At 43.9% G+C, this 23,876-nt stretch overlaps 1 protein-coding gene across 1 annotated transcript in view; it reads right to left on the bottom strand.

Annotated features, from left to right (window-relative positions):
* Positions 1-1,763: 1,763 nt before the first annotated feature.
* fech (ferrochelatase) overlaps positions 1,764-23,876 on the bottom strand; it is a 40,237-nt gene continuing 18,124 nt past the window's right edge. Inside the window, exons 5-11 of the mRNA XM_033033045.1 lie at positions 21,938-22,072; positions 18,993-19,099; positions 13,314-13,412; positions 7,505-7,612; positions 5,308-5,472; positions 4,363-4,422; positions 1,764-2,273 (exon numbers count right to left, since the gene is read on the bottom strand). Of these exons, the coding sequence (XP_032888936.1) occupies positions 2,139-2,273; positions 4,363-4,422; positions 5,308-5,472; positions 7,505-7,612; positions 13,314-13,412; positions 18,993-19,099; positions 21,938-22,072 (809 nt within the window). The 3' untranslated portion in view covers positions 1,764-2,138. The remainder of the gene's footprint in view (positions 2,274-4,362; positions 4,423-5,307; positions 5,473-7,504; positions 7,613-13,313; positions 13,413-18,992; positions 19,100-21,937; positions 22,073-23,876) is intronic.

The following is a 23,876-nucleotide window of genomic DNA, read 5'->3' as shown; positions in this document are numbered from 1 at the left end:
TAGGATGGATGATGTAAAACATCAAGTTCTTTGTTTGCTCATTGACAATGCATTTCAAATCAGCTTTCCCCAGTGGGTGAACGACTTCCCCATCGTAGGCATGTAGGGTCGAGGAATCCTTTTTCATGGGCTCCGTGCTCCTGATCTTGTTGAACTCTGAGTGACATTACGTTGACCTTTGCACCCGTGTCGACCTTGGTGGTCAGGGCCTTGTTGTTTATCACCATGGTCACTGCAGGGTCCAGCAGTTTGCCTGAGGAGCGTAGGAGAGAAAGCACGGCTGAGTCGTTGTCTGTGTTATCGGAATCATTCCCGTGGGAAGCATCGTCGTGTTCTTGGGAGTCGGAGTCAGACAGTTCTTGTTGAAGCAGGTGCAGCTTTGTCCTTGAAGTAGTGTTCCCACGAGATCGACAACATGTAGCAAAGTGATTAAGCTTCTTGCAGTTGTGACACACTTTCCCATGGGCAACGCAGAACTGGCGCCCTCTAGAGTGGAAATTGCAGTTGGGGCATCTCGTGGCAGGCACATTTGGGCTTTTGCGAGGCACATTTGAAAAATTCCGGCGAGAGTAGTTAGCAAGATTTACGTTATGTTGCTGTTGTGGGCTGGCAGGGTCAAAATCTGCGAGCGGGGCACGACCTCTGCCATGCGACACGAATGAATGGCTTGCTCTAAAGTTAGTTCAGCGTTCCGAAGCAGTTCAGCTCTCAGCTTGCGGTCGCTCATTCCCCCCACAATCTTGTCACGTACTAGCTCGTTAGTCAATTCACTGAAGCAGCACCTTGTAGCCATGTGTCGTAAATCACTGATGAAGCGTTCGACAGGTTCATCGACCTGCTACTGTCGAGCGAAGAACCGTGTTCTCTCGAGGATGCGGTTCGAGGGCAGGCCGCTATGCTCTCTAAAGTTTCTGATTAGGACTGTCGGGTTGTTGATAGATTCTGCCGGCACAAGGACCTGGCCATTAGCGTCGTTGATTGCTGGGGCGAACTCATTTGTTGTCTGCACGAATCATTGCTTCTGGACCCACTAGATTGAGCAGTAGCGATGCCTTCATATCATCGGGGTCATTCCGGTGACTGATGCGAATGTAGTGAGCATAGTCACGTTCAAACATTCGCCAGTGCTCGGCTATGTTAGTTAAACACGAGGGGACTCGGCTTTCGACAGGAGTTGGCCATAACATTAAAAAAATAAAAATAAAAACTGATAAAGAAAATAAATTGCGGTAAACGAATGTGGGTTTGACCCAGTTATCTGACACCATGTAAGTACCTCACACAGGTAAAGGTGTAAGTATCTTTAATGTTCATTCCAGTATCACTCCAGTATCAGTATCATACATTCAGTTTGCTGCAACTACTGAATACAGTAGGCAAGTATTACACTATAAAGCATGCACTAGGCGGAGGTATTATTGCTAAGCATTCTGATTGGCTAACATGCAAATAGCCTATCTACAAACGTATTAAATATTTTGACTCCCATCCCCATCCTCAAATCTTGTTCACTCTGTTTCAGGCTTTAGATTTGGAAGGGCAGGTAGATTTAAAAACCCTTTTATAAAGAAGGCTAAAATGTTAACAATTAGAGATTTCCCTATTAATTTGTTAGAATTCATTTTGGAATGGACAATATTTTTCAAGCATGCTTTATCACAATTGATGGACCTGCATGGAGTAAGGCAGCAATATAAATTGAGCACGAGAATGGAAAAATTAATCTTTGGGGCCTGTCCTATGATTGTAAGCATTCCAGTAAATCATTAAAATCAATCTTTACTGGAATATGAATCGTATTGAAAGGTCAGCTTAATAGCACATGTTGAAATAAACTTAAGTCACATTCAAGTCATGTTCCTGTGCTTAAAAGGACCAAGAGGAAAAAAAATGTATAGAGGTGACGGAATTTCAGCATCTTTATCCATACACGAGGCTTGAGAATAGTGCAACATATAGCTTCATTTAAGATCTGTTCATTATTGTAATAAAGAATAAAACTTTAAAAGTGAAACCCACCCATAGACTGAGCTTACTTTTAAAGCTTAGCACAGATGATACAGTAGAAAGAAAATCAAAATGACCATTAGACAGAGACTCTTGAAGGGCAGAACAATCCAGGGCCGGTGATTACCATTTCAAAGTTTCTGTTTGGCAAAAAATGCCTTGGTTTTTTGACACACTGGATTAACACAAAGTGGACAACATAGACCCAACTGCTTGGAAGATGTTTCTGCAGATTTTAGATGAGTATTTACCAGGTCTGCCAGAGCCTAGAAATAGACAGTAAATGATGAGGACATGAAATTCAACACTTTTACTCAGATAAACATCAATAAGAACATTACCAAATATGCACTTCAAACTAATAGTAAATTCATAATAATAATAATACTAATAATAATAATTTCAAACAAATAATAAATAATTTCTTCTGATGGCCTCAGTTTTAAAAACACTCTCAAGCACCACTACAATGCTGCACAGTGATCAGACATCGCTTACAATCATAGGACAGGCCCCAAAGATTAGTGATCGGACCTTTGTCGAATCAGGAACACTAAATGCACTATTCTTTACTACTTCCAATGGATTAGAATTCCATCTATTGTTTCCTCTTACAATAGATGCTTGTTATTTTTAACAAAGTTTTTTTGTTAGGTTTTTGAGGGGGCATAAAAAATGAACCTTAATTGCTAGCTTGGAGCAGGCCATTTAGCAAAAGTTGTTAATCCCAACATTAAAAGGCAGCAACAAACACAATTTATGACAGTTTGGCAGCTGACATGATTGAATTTGAACATATGACCTTTGTGTCCAATGATAAAGAGAAACAGAGATTATAAACGAGGAGGATAAACGTGGTGAAGGGAAAAAGTGAGTGAAGAAAAGAATCAAAGAAAGAGAAACGGATAAGGAAGCAGCAAAAAGAAAGATACTGAGAGAAAGATGGATAATGCTGGTCTACAGCCAAGATCACAGCAGTATATCATTAACTGAGACCATGTGTAAATAAGTATCAACAAAAGATGTAGATGTCAGTAATCAAAGAAAAAAAAAGAAAAGTACTGAAAACATTTTCAGAAATATTCACTGCCGAAATTTACCGATTTCTACCAGAAAATCTGAGATAAGGAATAAAAATATATTGTCATGGAATTCAACTCTCATTTATTTTAAATGAATACATGGATAATGTGGTTTTGCACTATGGATAATAATGCCTCAGATTCCCATCTCCCCCTTATTAACACCTCCTTAATCCTTCTTAATAACACGAGGGCCACCCACACTGCATTAATTATTTAGTAGCTCAGTTACTAAATTTCATACGCTACTGCCCAGTCAAAAATAATTTATTTTTTGTAATCTGGCTACAGAATACTGAAAGGCAAAAAGTTGCTGATTCTGGAAGCTTGCGAATTAGGTTAGGTAACTCTAGAAGTTGATACAATTACAAATTTTAAAAGCCATTTCGACAGATATGGAAGGGAAGTATTTTGAAGGCTATCGGCAAATTGTATTACCCCAATATGTTAACTTGGTCAACGTGAAGAAGATTTGCTGCAAGCATTCTTAAAGTTATGAATCTATTTTTCACCAGAATAGTAAATATGTCATATTCTACCTTATGAAAGCAATGTAACAAAATACACAGTACATTTTGCTCAGCCATTTCAATTTTCAAAATTTTGCTTAACCTGTCTGAGGAATGGTTCAAACCTGTATTTTGCTTAACCTGTCTGAGGAACGTGCAATTAAATCAGAAATTCACAACCTATTTTGCACATTTATGATTATTGTATTTGTAGTTACTAATGAGCTTTGAATCGCCAAGTTATATCAAGTAAGCTAATTTAATCTTCTCTGGTTATCGTGTTATACAGCATAGAAACAGGTGCTGTGGCTCATCTTGCCCATATCGAACAAGATGCCCCATTTGCACTCATCCCACCTGCCTGCGTTTTGCCCATATCCCTTTAAACATTTCCTTTCCCAGTGTCAGTTATGGTTATGGAAATTTAATAGTTTGAATTGCTATTTCCAAAGATATATTTCAGCTTTGTTTAAAAGTAATTTCTATTTTAGTTTTATCTTTATTGTGCATTCTAAAATGTTAGTTAAAAACTATGCTTTTTACATTGTGGCTTAAGGAGGTTTCAGAGGAATTGGCTACTCAGCCTGCTTGATAACCAAAGCTGCTGGAAACCACAGATCCCCAAGAATTGATGCGTGAACAGTGAAATATATGCCTTGAATGAGATTTGAGTTCTGGGATGAGTTATTTTACTGAACAATCCAGTCTAAACTCACTGGAGGAAACAAGCATCTTTTTCAAATTATGCAATAGAAATATTTTACCTTAATAAAAAGATGATTTCCATTTAGCGCTTCAGCTCGCCTAATATTTTCCACGCCGCACTGAAATAGATTTGATGGAAAAACGAAAGAGTTACATTGAAACATCTCAAAGACTTTGTTCATTTCCAGCTTTACATAACTTGACCTTTAGCAATATTAAGTGAACAATAGCTCATAATTTTGCCTATTTACCACAGAGATCTAGCGTGGACTGATGTGTGGTAATTAGTTTGTGTAGGAAGGAACTGCAGATTCTGGTTTAAACCGAAGATAGACACAAAAAGCTGGAGTAACTCAGCGGGACAGGCAGCATCTCTGGAGAGAAGGAATGGGTGACGTTTCGGGTTGAGACCCTTCTTCGGACTGGTTTGGGATAAGGGAAACAAGAGATATGGTTTTGCAGGCTTTCAGATAAAATTGATATGTTGACCACCATTTTTTCGAAGTTCATAATATGGCAATGACAAATATCATTCACCCATTACAAATTGAAAAGGTCTACATGTATTATTTGGCATGACATAAGAAAAGAATAGACATATTGCCCCTCAGCCGCCTCCTCTGAGTAACTTGTGGCTGATTTAAACTTGGACAATGCAATTTTCCCTTTCTGTTCCCAGATACCCTCAACTTCCCAAATGAAGAGATTTATCTCAAGGTTAAAAATATTTAATGATTCAGTCTCCATAGACCTATGGGGTAGTGAATTCTAAGAATTTGCAATCTTCTGCCAGATGACTCCGCCCGCACATGCACTGCACGACCCCCCCCCCCCCCCAAACAGAGCCTTGAACAATAAGTCACCTACAGATAAACAGTTTACCCAGTATGACAAAGCGCCAAAGCACTATGATGATCATGAATCCCCAATCCAAAAAAAAATCCAAACTTCTAAATAAACTCCTGCAATAAAGATCATATATTGCAAAAACTCTGGCCACTTACCTCATTAGCTAAAACTTGCGCATATTCTATATCAAGTTCATAGAGCGTTTCAATATGATCACTGGTAAAAGCTATGGGGACGAGCAACAGATTTTTCCTTCCCCTCTCACATAATCCTTTGATGGTGACATCTGTTGAGGGGCCAAGCCAAGGCATGGGACCAACCTGTATAAAGTATTGCACAACAGATAAGGTAGGTATCATTTCATCTCCAAAAGTTACAACACAATGTAATCAATGCAAGTGATTTGTAATTTTTTGCACTTGCGACAAACTCAATGTCATTAAACATGCAAATGTACAAATGTACACCTGAACTAAATCAACTTTAATCAATGACAAATGCTAACAAATATCATTTGACAGTATCACTTCACAATGCCTCCAAAACAAACTATTTGGATTTATATTACAACAGCTCCTTTATTGTCTTGTTCAACTTGGTCAATTAAAATGTATTCAGAATTTCTAACTGGGATAACAGCAAGACAAAAACTCAGAATTAAACAATTCCCAAAAGAAAGCGGCAAAGAGAAAGTGACATATGAAGTCCTATTAAACCTATGCAAGATCAATTGCTTCCAGTAGGTACAAGCACATTTCTCCAATGGAATTACATAATTAAAATAATAAAGGTTGCTGAGTTATTTCATTTTGATAGTCAAAATGTAAGGGATTCAGTACCATGATAATACGTCTTTAATAGTTTGAAGCTACTTTGTTAATTCCCTCAAAATACAAGGTTGGATTACACTTAAAAGGTCTTGACTTTATAGTTTTATTCAACCCCAGGATCTAAACAAGGCAAGCTATGAGTGAATAAATTCCTCCTCATCTTTTTCCTAAAATATGTTCCATTCGGAAGAAGATGAGGAGGGTGTTTAGTCTTTAGTCAGAGGGTGGTAAATCTGTGGAATTCTTTGTCACAGATGGCTGTGTAGGCCAAGTCGATGGATATTTTTAAGGCGAGGTAGATAGATTCTTGATTAGTATGGGTGTCAGTATTAATATTGGTCAAATTAGAGGTATTACAAAATGGAGGACCTTTGCATTTGCAGGGCCTACTTGGCCTCTTTCTGTGAGAAGTTACAAGCTGTGAGCCGGTTGCACAAAGTCTGGACCCCAGATTGATATTCAGGATAAGGTGAGGTCGAGATGTCCTTTCCTTTGTTAAAATTCATGAAGACTTTGCAGAGGAGCTCAGAGGTGTTGCAAATGCATGGTCAGGATTGGCCAGATAAGGGGAAGTTGTAAATACTGTTAATAATGTTGCAGGGTGTTTGTACTGCTGTTTGATGATTGGCTGAAATGTGAAGCCTTGTTTAAATTGTTTATACAACCTGGGAGAATGTTGCATTACTTAGTTAACTGACTTCTTTCCAGAAGCTTCTGTAGAAACATTGTAATGGGGTACTTTGCAATAGGGTTAGGGAACTGTCAATAACTGTATAATGTGATCGATATGTGTGATTGGTTTGTAGGGGCTGCCACCCCCATCTAGTTTCGTGCCACAGGGTTCGATGACCTATAAAGAGTAGCCCCCACGAGGATCGGGGTCGATCTTCTGGAGGGGCGTTTTGGACTGCGTAACCTTTTGGAGGAGTCTGCTTGCAATAGGCTTAAGAGCTTGAACAAGCAGAGACAAGGATCGGACCCGCGGTGGTTAGGTGTTGTACAGGGAGTTCGTTATTGTTGGAAAGAATAAAGAATAGTGATCCGGTGCTTGACTCAGTGTTTTACTGAACTAGACTAATGGGGGTTAGTTCTAGGAGCATAATTACATCAGGGGTTATGAAAAGAAGGCAGGAGAATGGGGTTTGGAGGAAGAGATAGATCAGCCATGATTGAATGGTGGAGTAGACTTGATGGGCCGAATGGCCTAAATCTGTTCCTATCACTTATGACCTTGAGATCTTCAGTTCCCTGGTCATTCCCTCTTCTCCACATGGAAAATATAAAAACTTGAAAGTATGTACCCGCAAATCCAGCTTCATTGATGTTGTCAGATTATTGAAGTTTATTATTGTCACATGTACTGAGGTACAGTGAAAAGCTTTGTTTTGAATGCTATCCAACCAGATCAGATATACCATTTGATACAATCAGTTCAAATTCAAGTACAACTTTTCATGATCACGGTACACATAAATACAAATAACATTAGTGAAGAAAAATATTGAATATATTAGTAGGTTACCCTGGACTGCCACACCAGCCTGTATGGGTTACTGAAATTTATTGTTTCCATGACTCTCTGGACAGTTGCTCCGACTTCCTGAGGATAAGGGTCACCTCGATTTACAATCTAAAATAAAAATAACACCAAACCTTTCACTCTCAACTCTTGAGATGCTTGGATAAGATAATGAACAGATAATATTTACAATATGCAGTACATCAATATTCTTAGGAATAAGAGGTATCTCAGAGAATTAAACTTTGCTTCTCTCTTTGTAGATCGTTCTTGACATCTTCAGCACAGGAAGGGTGTGATTATATGATGTGGTGCAGATTCGCCAATACTTTGTCCGGGATGGAATGGTTCACTTACAAGGCTATACTGGATTTGTTTGCCATGGAGAAGAAGAGGCTGAGGGGGTACATGATAAAAGGGAATACAATTATGAAGCCTTCCTCCTTGGCCGAGGTGTCCAAGGCCAGTGGGCATTGGTTTAAGGTGAGGTATCATTGAATAAGAGGTTTAAAGGGAAGCAACAATATTTTAATCTCAAAGTTGTTGCAATTGCCCGAAAGTTGCAATGGCACGCTAGCACAGCAGTAGTTTTTGCCTTACAGCACCAGAGAACCAGGTTCGATCCTGACTATGGGTGCTGTCTGTATGGAGTTTGCACGATCTCCCCGTGACCTGCATGAGTTTTCTCCAAGATCTTTGGTTTCCTCCCACACTCCAAAGACATGCAGGTTTGTAGGTTAAATGACTTGGTATAGATCTAGGCCCTAGTGTGTGTAGGGTGGCGGGTGTATGGAACAAGCTGCCAGAGGATGTAGTTGAGACTGGGACTATCCTCTAAACTAAACTAAAAATGTGGAGGGGGCCAGTAGAAATTAAACAAGCCCAGAAATGGGATTGGTCCGATTCCCTGTCATCAGGGTCTTGTCACACCTCACACTTGCCCGATTACTCACAGACTTTCCCCTCTCCCACCATCAGGGAGACGGGCTCTGTATTTGCAAACAAGTCAGAGTTTTTTATTTCAAGTTTGTTTTAAACTGTACCGACTGTTGGCTGCAAAATGTTAAAGTTCTTGGGGCAAAAGTGAGCAGCCTCGATTCTTGCGGGGTAGTTAAGGTGCAGTGCCTCGAAAGCCACTAGCTCGACATCCTGCTTTTTCCCCTTTCAGTTTTCTTTGATTATCTGCTGTTTCTCTGCCTTCCTGCTCATCGGAAGGGTAAATCGGAGGTGTCAGTATTGCAGTTGAACAAAGGGGACTATGGAGCCATGAGGGAGGAGCTGGCCAAAGCGGACTGGAAAGATAACCTAGCAGGCAGGGGCGGAAAACCCGGGGGGGGGGCAAAGGGGACACGTCCCCCCCATGTTTTGAGAGGTGGGGGACACCCCCCCCCCTCACCCAAGTCTTTGTGATCCCGATTTTAAAATCGCCGTTTTTAGCGCTGGATTGAGCCTTCGAAGCCTCGCGCGGGTGTGTGAGCGTGCGTATGCGCGCGTGGCCGCCAAAAATTTGTGTCCCCCGTCCCCTCCATGTTTTGATAGTGAGTTCCGTTCTTGCTAGCAGGGATGACAGGGGAACACCAATGGCAGGTATTTTTGTAAATAATACAGAAGGTGCAGGATCAGTTCATTCCAAAGAGGAAGAAAGATTCCAAGGGGAGTAAAGAGCGACCGTGGCTGACAAGGGAAGTCAGGGACAGTATAACAATAAGATAAGAAGTGTAACATAGTAAAGATGAGTAGGAAGGCAGAGGATTGGGTAACTTTTAAAGAGCAACAAAAGATAACTAAAAAAGGCAATCCGGGAAGAAAAGATGAGGTACGAAGGTAAGCTAGCCAAGAATATAAAGCAGGATAGTAAAAGCATCTTTAGGTATGTGAAGAGGAAAAAATTAGTTAAGACCAAAGTTAGACCCCTGAAGACTGAAAAAGGTGAATTTATTATGGGGACCAAGGAAATGGCAGATGAGTTGAACAGGTACTTTGGATCCGTCTTCACTAAGGAGGACACAAACAATCTTCCTGATATAGTACTGGCCGGAGAATCTTGGGTGAAGGAAGAACTGAAGGACATGCACATTAGGCAGGAAATGGTGTTGGGTAGACTGATGGGACTGAAGGCTGATAAATCCCCAGGGCCCAATGGTCTGCATCCCAGGATACTTAAGGAGGTGGCTGTGGAAAATGTGGACGAATTGGTGGTAGTTTTCCGATGTTCTATAGATTCAGGATCAGTTCCTGTGGATTGGAGGGTAGCTAATGTTATCCCACTTTTTAAGAAAGGCGGGAGAGAGAAAATAGGGAATTATAGACCAGTTAGCCTGACATCGGTGGTGGGGAAGATGCTGGAGTCAATCATAAAAGATGAAATAGCCGCACATTTGGAGAGCAGTAACAGGATCGGTCCGATGTACGAAGGGGAAATCATGCTTGACTAATCTTCGGGACTTTTTGAGCATGTAACTAGGAAAATGGACAAGGGAGAGCCAGTGGATGTAGTGTACATGGACTTTCAGAAAGCATTTGATAAAGTCCCACATAGGAGATTAGTGGGCAAAATTAGGGCACATGGTATTGGGGGTAGGGTGCTGACATGGATAGAGAAGTGGTTGGCAGACAGGAAACAAAGAGTAGGGATTAACGTGTCCCTTTCAGAATGGCAGGCAGTGACTAGTGGGGTACCGCAAGGCTCGGTGTTGGGACCGCAGCTATTTACAATATACATTATAGATGAAGGGATTAAAAGTAACATTAGCAAATTTGCAGATGACACAAAGCTGGGTGGCAGTGTGAACTGTGAAGAGGATGCTACGAGGATGCAGGGTGACTTGGACAGGTTGGGTAAGTGGGTACCCGGACGTGGCGCCGACGGACGAGAAGACAAAGCAAAGAAGTGGAAGCCAAATAACCAAATGGAAATGAAGCCGAAACGCCAACTAACTGAAAGGGTGGGATGCCTAAATGCAAACTAACCGTAAGTGCGGGATGCCTAAAAGCTAACTAACCGAAAGGCTGCGTCGCCTATAAGCAAACTCACCGAATGGCCACTCTGACGAAACGCCACATACCCGAAAGGCGGTGTCGCCTAAAAGCCAACGGTGCCACTCAACAGAAAAGTAAAATAACGAACATGACGTTGCCAGGGGGCGGGACGTCAGCGATTGGTCCAGACCCCCGCGACCATCACATCACTGAGGAGGGATGAACATTGTCCCACACCTCCGCTCCATCCGACCCGCAGAGGGTGGTCGTGAGAGAGTGGGGGCTGTCCCAAGGGATGCACAACTTCGGCCGCTTACAACTTGGTGCTTTAGTTCAGATTGCCCAATCACCTATGGCTTGTGTGGGAAAATGACCCCCATGCTCCTGTCTCCCCTTCTCTCTCTCCCCCTCCCTTCTCTCCTCCTCCTCTCTCTCTCCCCCTTCTCTTTCTCTCCCCCTCCCCTCTCCCCTTCCTCTCTCCCTTCTCTCTCTCTCCCTGTCCGCTCTCTCCCATCTCTCTCTCTCCCCTCTTCTCTCTCTCCCTCTCTCTCCCCTTCTCTCTTTCCCCATCCCCTCTCCCCCTCCTCTGTCTCCCCCTCTCCTCTCTCTCACTTCTCTCTCCCCTTTCTTTCTCTCCCCCCCTCCTTTCTCTCCCCCTCCTCTCTCACTCCCCTCCTCTCTATCTCCTCTGTCTCCACCGGCAGGAGGGTGGGGGTCATATTTCCACACAAGCCATAGGTGACTGGGCAATCTAAACACAAGCACCAAGTTGTAAGCGACCAAAGGCACGCATCCCTCGGGACAGCCCCCACTCTCCCTTAGAAAGCACACAGCAAGTTCCCACGCACAAAACACCAGAATCTGTAAACTGTTTTAACCAAAGATGGACACAAAAAGCTGGAATAACTCAGCGGAACAGGCAGCACCTCTGGAGAGAAGGAATGGGTGACGTTTTGTGTTGAGACCATTCTTCAGACCTGAAGACTGGATTTTCACTGTCAAATCCATGTTGGTCGGGCTGCAAATGTGAGCAAACGAACCGATCTTCTTGGAGAGTAGCATCGCAAAGTGAAATCTGAAGCGTCTCGACCTGAAACACCACCCATTCCTTCTCTCCAGAGATGCTGCCTGTCCCACTGAGTCACTCCAGCATTTTGTGTCTATCTTTGGTTAAAACAGGGGGAGGGAGAGGGGAGGGGGAGAGAGAGGGGAGAGAGAGGGGGGGGGGAGGAGAGGGGAGGGTGGCGAGGTAGAGGTGAGGGGGAGAGAGAGAGGGGGAGAGAGAGGGGAGGGGGAGAGAGAGAGGGGGGAGGGGGAGGAGGGGGGAGAGAGGGTGAAGGGGAGAGGGAGAAGGGGAGAGGGAGAACGGGAGAGAGAGAAGGGGAGAGAGAGAAGAGGGGAGAGAGAGAAGAGGGGAGAGAAGCGTGAGGGTCATTTTCCCACACAAGTCATAGGTGACTGGGCAATCTGAATCCAAGCACCAAGTTGTAAGCGGCCGAAGGTGTGCATCCCTCGGGACAGCCCACACTCTCCCACGGCCACTCACTGTGGGTCAGGTGGAGCGGAGGTGTGGGACAATGTTCATCCCTCCACAGTGATGTGATGAACGCGGGGTCTGAGCAATTGCTGACAAGTCCCGCCCCCCCGGCAACGTCATGTCCGTTATTTCCTGTTGACCGGCATTCGGTCCGTTGGCTTGTAGGCGACGCCGTCTTTCGGGTATGTAGCATTTCGTCAGAGCGGCTATTTGGTGAGTTTGCTTTTAGGCGACGCAGCCTTTCAGTTAGTTGGCTTATAGGCATCCCGCCCTTTCGGTTAGTTTGCATTTAGGCATCCCACCCTCTCGGTTAGTTGGCGTTTCAGCTTCGTTTCCATTCAGTTATTTGGCTTCCACTTCTTTGCTTCGGCTTTTCTTCCGTCGGCGCCATGTCCGCACACAGGGTGAGTGGGCTGATGCATGGCAGATGCAGTTTAATGTGGATAAATGTGAGGTTATCCACTTTGGTGGCAAAAACAGGAAGGCAGATTATTATTATCTAAATAGCGTCAAGTTGGGAAAAGGGGAAGTACAACGCGATCCGGGGGTCGTTGTTCATCAGTCACAGAAAGTAAGCATGCAGGTACACAAGGCAGTGAAGAAGGCGAATGGCATGTTGGCCTTCATAATAAGAGGAGTTGAGTATAGGAGCAAAGAGATCCTTCTACAGTTGTACAGGGCTCTAGTGAGACCACACCTGGAGTATTGTGTGCAGTTTTGGTCTCCAAATTTGAGGATGAACATTCTTGCTATTGAGGGAGTGCAGCGCAGGTTCACCAGGTTAATTCCCGGGATGGCGGGACTGTCATATGTTGATAGAGTGGAGCAGCTGGGCTTGTACACTCTGGAGTTTAGAAGGATGAGAGAGAGATGTTGGGGGAGTCCAGAACCAGGGGCCACAGTTTAAGAATATGGGGTAAGCCATTTAGAATGGAGATGAGAAAAAGAATTTTCACCCAGAGAGTTGCGAGTCTGTGGAATTCTCTGCCTTAGAAGGCGGTGGAGGCAGGTTCTCTGGATGCTTTCAAGAGAGAGTTAGATAGAGCTCGTAAAGATAGCAGAGTCAGGGGATATGGGGACAAGGCAGGAACGGGGTACTGATTGTGGATCATCAGCCATGATCACATTGAATGGCAGTGCTGGCTCGAAGGGTCAAAGTGGCCTACTCCTGCACCTATTGTCTATTATCGGAATAGATCAGGTTCAACAAATATCAAAAGGCAATGTCAGGATCTGCAATAGGACCTGTTCAAGTTTTTCATGCTTTTAAATACAAGATTGGTTTAAGCCACTTACAGACATAGGTAGAGAATGAGCAGAGAATAAAATGACTACATCATCCCTTTTATCCGGTGGAAATCGATCAAGTTCCTGCTGTACAAGTTCTGCAAAACACTGGAAGATAAATCAAAACTGTTATGCTTAATCCATTAAAAGTAAAATAACTTTACAATTACAAATATACAATAAGATAATAATAATAATAATAATAAATGTATTTGTATAGCACATTTAAAAACAACTCACGTTGACCAAAGTGCTTCACATCAGTGCAGGTACTAATTTGTTACATACAAAGGTAGACAGACCTAACAATGCATACATAAACTGTTTACAGCGCCCCCTCAGAGGGGCTCAAAAACATTAGGGTGTAGAAATAGGTTTTGAGTCGTGACTTCAAGGAGTCGATGGTGGGGGCAGTTCTGATGAGGAGCGGGATGCTGTTCCACAGTCTAGGTGCTGCAACCGCAAAAGCGCAGTCACCCCTGAGCTTAAACCTAGACCACGGGATAGTCAGTAGCCCCAAGTCGGCCGACCTGAGCGACCTGGAGGTAGAATTGTGGGTTAGAAGATTTTTGATATAGTGGCGGGGGGGAGGGGCAAGTCCGTTAAGGGCTTTGTATATGTATAAGAGGAGCTTGAAGTTGATTCTGTACTGTACTGGGAGCCAGTGGAGATAGGCCAGGATCGGGGTGATGTGGTCCCTTTCTGCGGCGTTTTGGACCAATTGCAAACGGGACAGTTGCAAAGAGTAGGAGTAAACGGGTCCTTTTCACAATGGCAGGCAGTGACTAGTGGGGTACCGCAAGGCTCAGTGCTGGGACCCCAGCTATTTACAATATATATTAATGATCTGGATGAGGGAATTGAAGGCAATATCTCCAAGTTTGCGGATGACACTAAGCTGGGGGGCAGTGTTAGCTGTGAGGGGGATGCTAGGAGACTGCAAGGTGACTTGGATAGGCTGGGTGAGTGGGCAAATGTTTGGCAGATGCAGTATAATGTGGATAAATGTGAGGTTATCCATTTTGGTGGCAAAAACAGGAAAGCAGACTATTATCTAAATGGTGGCCGACTAGGAAAAGGGGAGATGCAGCGAGACCTGGGTGTCATGGTACACCAGTCATTGAAAGTGGGCATGCAGGTGCAGCAGGCAGTGAAGAAAGCGAATGGTATGTTAGCTTTCATAGGTAAAGAAAGCTTTTGGTGTGCTGGCCTTTATAAATCAGAGCATTGAGTATAGAAGTTGGGATGTAATGTTAAAATTGTACAAGGCATTGGTGAGGCCAATTCTGGAGTATGGTGTACAATTTTGGTCGCCTAATTATAGGAAGGATGTCAACAAAATAGAGAGAGTACAGAGGAGATTTACTAGAATGTTGCCTGGGTTTCAGCAACTAAGTTACAGAGAAAGGTTGAACAAGTTAGGGCTTTATTCTTTGGAGCGCAGAAGGTTAAGGGGGGACTTGATAGAGGTTTTTAAATGATGAGAGGGATAGACAGAGTTGACGTGGAAAAGCTTTTCCCACTGAGAGTAGGGAAGATTCAAACAAGGGGACATGACTTGAGAATTAAGGGACTGAAGTTTAGGGGTAACATGAGGGGGAACTTCTTTACTCAGAGAGTGGTAGCTGTGTGAAATGAGCTTCCAGTGAAGGTGGTGGAGGCAGGTTCGTTTTTATCATTTAAAAATAAATTGGATAGTTATATGGATGGGAAAGGAATGGAGGGTTATGGTCTGAGCGCAGGTATATGGGACTAGGGGAGATTATGTGTTCGGCACGGACTAGAAGGGTCGAGATGGCCTGTTTCCGTGCTGTAATTGTTATATGGTTATATGGTTATAGCAAAAGGATTTGAGTATAGGAGCAGGGAGGTTCTACTGCAGTTGTACAGGGTCTTGGTGAGACCACACCTGGAGTATTGCGTACAGTTTTGGTCTCCAAATCTGAGGAAGGACATTATTGCCATAGAGGGAGTGCAGAGAAGGTTCACCAGACTGATTCCTGGGATGTCAGGACTGTCTTATGAAGAAAGACTGGATAGACTTGGTTTATACTCTCTAGAATTTAGGAGATTGAGAGGGGATCTTATAGAAACGTACAAAATTCTTAAGGGGTTGGACAGGCTAGATGCAGGAAGATTGCTCCCGATGTTGGGGAAGTCCAGGACAAGGGGTCACAGCTTAAGGATAAGGGGGAAATCCTTTAAAACCGAGATGAGAAGAACTTTTTTCACACAGAGAGTGGTGAATCTCTGGAACTCTCTGCCACAGAGGGTAGTCGAGGCCAGTTCATTGGCTATATTTAAGAGGGAGTTAGATGTGGCCCTTGTGGCTAAGGGAATCAGAGGGTATGGAGAGAAGGCAGGTACGGGATACTGAGTTGGATGATCAGCCATGATCATATTGCATGGCGGTGCAGGCTCGAAGGGCCGAATGGCCTTCTCCTGCACCTAATTTCTATGTTTCTATGACAGGAATGATTGGCTGATGCCAATGTATAGGGAGTTGCAATAGTCAAAACACTGGAAGATAAATCAAAACTGTTATGCTTAATCTATTAAAAGCAAAATAACTTTCCAATTACAAATATACAATAAGATAATAATAATAATTTGTGGAATTCCCTGCCACAGAGGGCAGTGGAGGCCAAGTCACTGGATGGATTTAACAGAGAGTTAGATAGAGCTCTAGGGGCTAGTGGAATCAAGGGATATGGGGAGAAGGCAGGCACGGGTTATTGATTGGGGCGATCAGCCATGATCAGAATGAATGGCGGTGCTGGCTCGAAGGGCCGAATGGCCTCCTCCTGCACCTATTTTCTATGTTTCAAGGCGGGAGAAGATGAACGCGTGGATGATTTTTTCAAGGTCATCGAATTTGAGGAATGATTTGATTTTAGCTATTGTATGAAGCTGGAAGAAACCAGCAGTTTAATAAAACCGATTAATTTGCTCCATGTAAGAAATTTTAAAAAGAGTCTTGTCCAAAAAAATTAACACATTATGAACTGTTTTAGTCATTGTAATTATAATAATGCAATTATCAGCTCCATTATCAAGACTAAATTAAGACATGGTGTTTCCTTGAGTGACTTCCCAAAATCACAGCTAAATAACACAGCAGACCCTTCAATGCTTCCAGTTTTCAGGCTTCAACAAGAACACCCATGAATGAAACTAGAAACAGGTGCAAGACTTTGAACTTAAAGCTCCGAACACACTAATATATCCTATACCTTTGATGCCCAGCGGGTAGGTGGCAATAACTGTAAAGAAGTGTCATCAACACACTGTAACTTTACTTCGTTTTATTCATACTGTAACATTACAATGAGCACTAGCTGTACGTGGTCTCTCACGGGAACTAGAGAGAGAACAGTGGGTGGGGAGGTTGTAATTATACTTGTGATATGGGGAGTGGTTAGTAGTGGTGAGGTAACTATATTAAAGGTACATGCACATATCATCTACATCCTTCCCCTTAGAAACAAAAGCAACAAGGTAGTGACAGGGCGACCACGTCTCATTCGCTATACACGGTTACGCAAAGTCGCCATAACGGACAGGCGGCTTGACAACACGTCCCGACCGGGTTCGCATCTCGCCATCCTCCCTCCCTGCAGGAAAAAGTGGAGCAGGTGCAGGTGCAGGTGGCCGAACCGGAACAGGGGAGCTGGGAGGAGACGGAGAAGAAGGAGGCGACGCGGGCGCAGCGGCGGGCAGGCGAGGGGAGCTGAGCCGGAGGAGGAGAGGACTGATAGAGCTGAGAAGGCAGAGACCGGGGCATGCGGGGGGCGGCGGGCGGTGTAGGAGACTGCAGCGGAGGAGCAAAGGGGTCCGCGGGCGGTGGTGGAGGCTCGTTGACGAGCCGCAGGTGTTGGCGGGACCGGCGGTAGACAGTACCCGCATGGTCAACCAGATAGGACCTAGTCGAGCCCGCGGAGCCAACGACGGTAGCGAGCCTGGAGTGACCGGAGGGGGACTGCATGCGGACGACTTGACCTGGGAAAAGGCGCGGAAGGGGGCGGCAGGACTTATCATGGGAGCGCTTCTGGACCTCGTGCTTAAGAGCAATGCGTTCCTGGACAACAGCGGGTTTGAGGACGGAGGGCATGAGGGAGCGCTGGGCCACCGGGATCGGGGGCCTGGTGGTGCGAGACATGAGCCGCTGAGCAGGGGAGCCCATGGCTGGGTCGCGGGAGATGTTGCGAAGGTTAAGGAGGGCAAGGTAAAAATCGGAACGAGACAAGCGACAATGTTCCAGCAAGTCCTTTGCACTGCGGACGGCGCGCTCGGCAAGACCGTTGCTCTGCGGGTACTCAGGGCTGCTGGTGTAGTGGCGGAAGTTCCAGCTGGACGCGAAAGCACGGAACTCGGCGCTCGCGAACTGGCTGCTGTTGTCCGACTGCAGGCTGGCCGGGGAGCCGAAGGTAGCGAAGTGGCGGCGCAGCTTATCGATAACGGCCGAAGAGGTGAGGGAATGCAGCTGGTCTACCTCGAACCAGTTGGAGTAAGAGTCGACAAGCACCAGGAAGTGCTTGCCACGCCACTCGAAAATGTCAGTGGCAACTGCCATCCAGGGTAGTTCGGGAGCAGGCTGCTGTAGAAGCGGCTGACGTTGCTGGTGGGGGGCAAGGGTGTTGCAGGTGGAACACGAGGAGACCCTCTCCCGGATGTATCGAGCCATACCAGGCCAGTAGAACTGGCTCTGGGCTTGAGACAAAGTGGCCTCGGCCCCAGGATGACCGCGGTGGGCGGCCTGAAAATAGTGGTCGTGCAGCGCAGCAGGCACAACAACCTTGTGTCCCTTCACAACCACGCCGTCGTGCAGTACGAGTTCATCACGGACCAGGAAGTAGGGCACGGCGCCAGCCGGCAAAGCGGAACGCCGGTCGGGCCATGACTCTCATCATGCTTCCTGAAGTGAAGTCTCCTACCCTATAACCCATTTCCTACATACCTCGGGGTAAAACTCGATCAGCATCTGACCTACAAGCAACACCTTGAAGCTCTCCGTGCTAAAGTCTCGGCACGGAACAACCTCCTGCGTTGCTTGGCTGGATCTTCATGGGGCGCCAGGACATCTACTCTCCGAACCAGTGCTCTTACACTCGTGTACAGCGCAGCTGAGTACGCCGCCCCAGCATGGTGTCGCAGCGCTCATACTAGCAAGCAAGACGCCATCCTCAACGACACCATGCGGATCATCACCGGCTGCCTACACCCTACTCCGATGGATCTTCTGCCGGTGCTCGCAGGTATCGCACCCACCAAGCTTCGCAGAGAGTACTTCACCCACAGGCTGGTGTGCAAGGCCCCATCAGACGCCAAACATCCTTTGCACCACCTCGCCCAGGACTCACAGCAACTGGGGTCTCAACGCCTGTCATCTCGTCGCCTCTTCTCCCGTCACGCAGCGACCCTTTTCAACACACTAGGAGAATGGAAAAGCAGCTGGGAACAGACTTCGCGACCTCCGCAATTCTCCGAACACCACAGCCCCACCCGGCTCGGACCTGCCCCGCAAAGAGTGGGTCGCCCTGAACCGGCTCCGTACGGGGGTCGACCGGTACACCGCCTGGAGGGCGTTACATAACCTCTGCTGCCTCAAACGCAAGAAGAAGTGAATATGATAAACAAAGCAACCAACAAAGGACATCTTATAATTTGTTCATCCACTACCAACCTTACCTGAATTAATAAGGGATGTGTTGGCCACCTGTCTATAGTACTCCATTTCATCTTTGGCGCGATACTCTTGCTGTTATAATATCGATAAATTGCATTTAAACTACTCCCTAAAAAGAAAGACAATAATCAAAGATTCAGTACTTGAAGCGATTTCAATCTGGTCAGTGTTCATGTTTCAACATAATCTTCCAACAGTAAATAATATGAGCAGCACTTGTTTTAGTATATGTGTTTAATTTTAAATTGAGACGATATGTATGGGAGCCAGTGTGCTGAATTGTACTGGCAGTGATGAGTAAAGAAAGACCGTGAGGTGAGAAATTATTACACACTTCCAAACCTTGAAAACTGTATGAACCCAAAGTAAAGAACTAGTTCTGTGAGAGGAACTCTAGTTCTTTCATTTTCAAAGCTTACGAGTCAGAAACTTGTGCGATTATGTACAATTTCAATAAGGGCCAAGGGAGCATTTTGACGACATCAGCAAGATTGAGATAGGAGTTTAAAAGCGTAGACCTCGTGGCATCAGTATGAGGGTGAATGTGGACACAAGGGGTCAGAGTGATTTAATTCTGTGGTACATAAGTATATACATCAAGGTGATATGGGTACAGCTTAAAAATAAGAAAGGTGCAAGCACACTCATGGGATTGTACTGCAAGTCCCCCAAGTGGGAAATAGAGGAACAGACATGCAGACAGATTACTGAAAGATGTCAAAGGGTTATATTATTGGGCGAATTTAACTTCCTCAGTACTGCCAAATGCTTAGATGGACAGACTTTGTTAAGTGTGTCCAAGGAGATTTCTTGAAACGGTACGTGGGTAGTCAAACCCAAGAAGGGAACATACTGGACCTTATGGTGGGAAGTGGGTCTGGCCAAGTGACTGGCATTTCAGTGGAAGAGCAAGGGGATAGTGATCACATCTCCATTAGTTTTAGGACTGTTTTGAATAGGGAGAAGGCTGGATTTTGCAGGAAGATACTAAATTGAGCAAGTCAAATTACAACATTATTAGGCAGGAGCTGGGAGGCAGTGATTATAGGGCATATCCACATCTAACATGGGGGAGTCATTTACAGGCCAGTTGATCAAAGTTCAGAACTGGCATGTTCCAGTAAGGAGGAGGGATAAGGATAGCAAAGTAAGGGAACCTTGGATGACAAAGGAGGATGTACATTTGGTCAAAAGAGAAGCGCATGCAAAGTTTAAGAAGATGAAATCAGGGCCTTTGAGGAATATAAGGGAAAGAGGAAATAACTCAAGAGAGGCAATTAAGAGGTAAAGGAGGCCACAAAATGCCTTTGTCGACAATTTACTCAGTTAGATCATGACCAGATTCATAACTGGCTTACTGAAAGAAGATGAAGGGTTGTAAACATTGGTTAGTAAGTTTGTAGTTGACATCAAGATTGCTGGGGGTGGCAGATCGGGAGGAAGGTTGGCGCATAGTGCAGTGGGATATAGATCAGCTACAGAATTAGATGGAGAAATGGCAGATGGAGACCAAGTTCGACCAAGTGTGAGGGGTTGCACTTTGGGAGGTTGAATGCAAGGGGAAAATGTGTAATTAATGGCAAGACCCTTAACAGCATTGATGTACAGAAGGATCTTGAGGTCTAAGTCCATAATTCCCCAAGAGTGTTAAAGGAGGTATATGGTATGCTTGCTATCATTGGTCAGGACATTGAGTACAAGAGTCTGGAAGTCATGATACAGTCTTGAAAGGTCCCAACCCAGAACATCACCTATTCATTTCCTCCAGAGAAGCTGCATGTTTTGCTGAGTTATTCCAGCATTTTGTGTTTTCTTCTGCACATCCTTTCTCAATAGCAAAACAAGGAACGGTAGATGCTGGAAACTTGAGTGCTGGAGTAACTCAGCAGGTTACACAACCTCTCCAGAGGAAATAGATAGGTATTTCTGACAAATAAGAAAATGAATGAAACATTTAGAACTTGCACAATGTCAAAATCAGCAAAGGAGTGAAATTCAGAGGGATCTAAGTGTTCTGGTGCATGATTCATAAAGGATTAGCAAGTGATATTCAGCAAGTGGTTAAAAAGGCAAACAAAATGTTGCCATTTATTACATGGGGATTAGAGTTTGAAAAGTAGGGAGGGTTAGTTATAGTGTAGGCTCGGCCTGGAATACTGTGCAAAATGTTAGCCCCCTTACCTAAAAAGAGATGTAGTAGCAATTGATGCAATCCAGATGAATTTCACAAGCTAATGTCTGAGATGAGAGGATTGCCCTATCAAGAGAAGCTGGTCACCTTACTTCTGTATTCCCTGTAGTTTAGGAAAATGAGAGGTGGCCAAATTCAGACATACAAGATCCTAGAGGGGCTTGACATGGCAGATGGTGAGATGCTTTCATTTTGGGAGAGTCATGGACAAGGGGACATGATTATAAAATAAGGGGCCAGTCATTTAAAATATTATGTGTATAGACATTTCTTCTCTCGGAGTTTAGCAAATTTCTTGAATTCTCCATATCAGAGTGTGGTGGAGGACAGACCTTTTGAAATAGATAAGGTGGAGAAAGAGAAATATTTGAATGGAATTGGTGACTATTTGGAAGCCAGGGCTCAGATTAGAAGTAACATCAGTTCATTTCACAGCTCTCATCTAAGTTTCGTGGAAGAAATGACTGCAATCTCTTCAGAAATTTACAATTATTAATACTGATCTTAAAACAGGACTGGTGTATATTAAGGACAAGTTTGGCAATAAGCTTTGACAGCTATCAGTCATACCCTTGGCGTGTCTTACTTTTATGCCATTATTAGGAGATAGGTCGAGCAAAAAAAACCTGAAGCCAGTAAAAACTTCTTTAATAAGTTTTAAATCCAGAAGTTAGCCTAACACTGAAATGGAATTTTCAAAATGTGCACATTTTTATTGAACAGCAATTTTCAATATCCACATTTAACAAGTGTTACCTGTGGTAGAACAGCTATATTGAGGATACTGTGTAAATGCTACTGCTCGCTCAATGCCATCTTTCTCCATCTCTTCCACTGCTTCTTCAGTCAACGGATGAACATATCGGAAGCCAATATAAAATTTGTGTGGCGCTGAAAAAAAGAACACCAAGGTTTTGATCTCGTTACTTGGACCGAATGAAGTTGGCAGTGGATCAATTTAGGCATGGTTCAAACAAATACTGCTTAATATTAAAAAAAAAGGTCAAGTGGTCCAGCCACTTAGAAACTGAAGTCTCTCCAGTTGGCTGCGTCAACGACTCCAAGATCCTGGAAAATGAATAAATATAAATTTCTGGTGGAAAGTTTGATGTTTAACAGTGAAAATTCAGCAAGAACTAAAAAGTTACACACCATTTCGACTGTGAAGCACAATTTCTTTAACATTTTTAATAACTCTGGCACTGGCCACTTAAATCAGCTGCCCTGGACATTTTATGACTGTTTTTACTTGTATTTTAATGTTGTTGTTTTTACCTGCACTTTTTAACTATTGTTACTGTTTTATCATGGACTGATTTGTTTTTATTGATTTTATTTTATGTGTCAAATGTTCAAGTTTTATGTGCGATGCTCTGGTATTCCCTGGGAAACGTCTTCTCATTTTGCACTGTACAACTGTTGCTTTGCAAGATGACAATAAAGGTTGATTGATTGATTGTCAAATAAAAACTCGAGGAAACAGCATTTTAAGTAGGTTTCATCAAAAGGATCGCAGACCAACTTCAATGCCCATCCTTAATTTCCCTTAACAAGGTTAAAGTTCCCAAAGCAATATCCTCATCTAGTACATCAATTTAAAAGAAGGGAAGGAGATATTATTCACATTAAAATCAGCCCTTGAAGAATGAAATGGTACTTTTCTTGTACAAAATATCCCTCAAAAACTTGTGCACACTGGACCAAAATTGGCATTTCAAGAGAAGACAGATAGACCCCTTTCTCCAGTAAGGGTGCTAATATCCAGAAAAGGGCAGATAACTGTAGGTTTGTAGACATTAATATCCAGAGAAGACAAATAAACAGGGTCAAAAATAATATCAAGATGTAATTGAATGGTGGAGTAAACTCACAAGGCTGAAGGTCCTTGATCCCAACTGGTTGATATAAATGTCAAACACAAAGGCCCCAGCACTGATCCCTGAAGCACATCACTAGTCATGGACCTCCAATCCAAACCTTCCACCAACACCTTTTGTTTCCTCCCATTAAGCTATTTCTGTATCCAATTAGCTGAAACTCCCGAATCCCATACGATCTAATATTCAACCAACTACCATGCATAACCCTATTAAAGGCCTTTAGCATTTTTGTCTTTCTTCAATCTGCTGTACTTTTCCTACCAATGTCATTAGTGCCAATGTGCACAACGGCTTCTGGGTGCTCACATACCCTCTTGAGAATGTTCAGCAGCCACATCTTGCTACCACATCTTGGCATGCAAGGTTGCATTATTTATATAAGCAAATATTTTTTCAGTAGACATTCACTAATACATTTTCATCCAATCAAATCTTAAGTAATACATAGCGATTGTTGTGAGAACTTAAAAACTCGTAGATAGACACAACATGCTGGAGTAACTCAGCGAGTCAGGCAACATCTGTGGAGAAAAGGAATAGATGATGTTTCTGGTCGAAACCCTTCTTCAAAAGATTTTGCTCAACCTAAAAAATACTTTATGGAGCCTCTAAGGATTGAAATTAACGTATCTGCAGAACTGACATTTATTGCTTAATTTGTTCAACAGTTCATGATATGAATTGTTCCATGCATTTGAGAGTGCAAACATATTGTTGGCTTCTCTCTCAACTTTCAGTTCCTCTTATCTATTCAGTTCAGCCGTGTCCCACAGGGTCGTTTGCTGTCTTTGTCCATATTATCCCCTATTTAAATC

This window comes from Amblyraja radiata, chromosome 1, assembly GCF_010909765.2.
Source record: "Amblyraja radiata isolate CabotCenter1 chromosome 1, sAmbRad1.1.pri, whole genome shotgun sequence".
NCBI classification, from domain to species: Eukaryota; Metazoa; Chordata; class Chondrichthyes; order Rajiformes; family Rajidae; genus Amblyraja; species Amblyraja radiata.
Note: the sequence above shows the minus strand (reverse complement) of the source record. Positions and strands in the feature narration are given on the sequence as shown.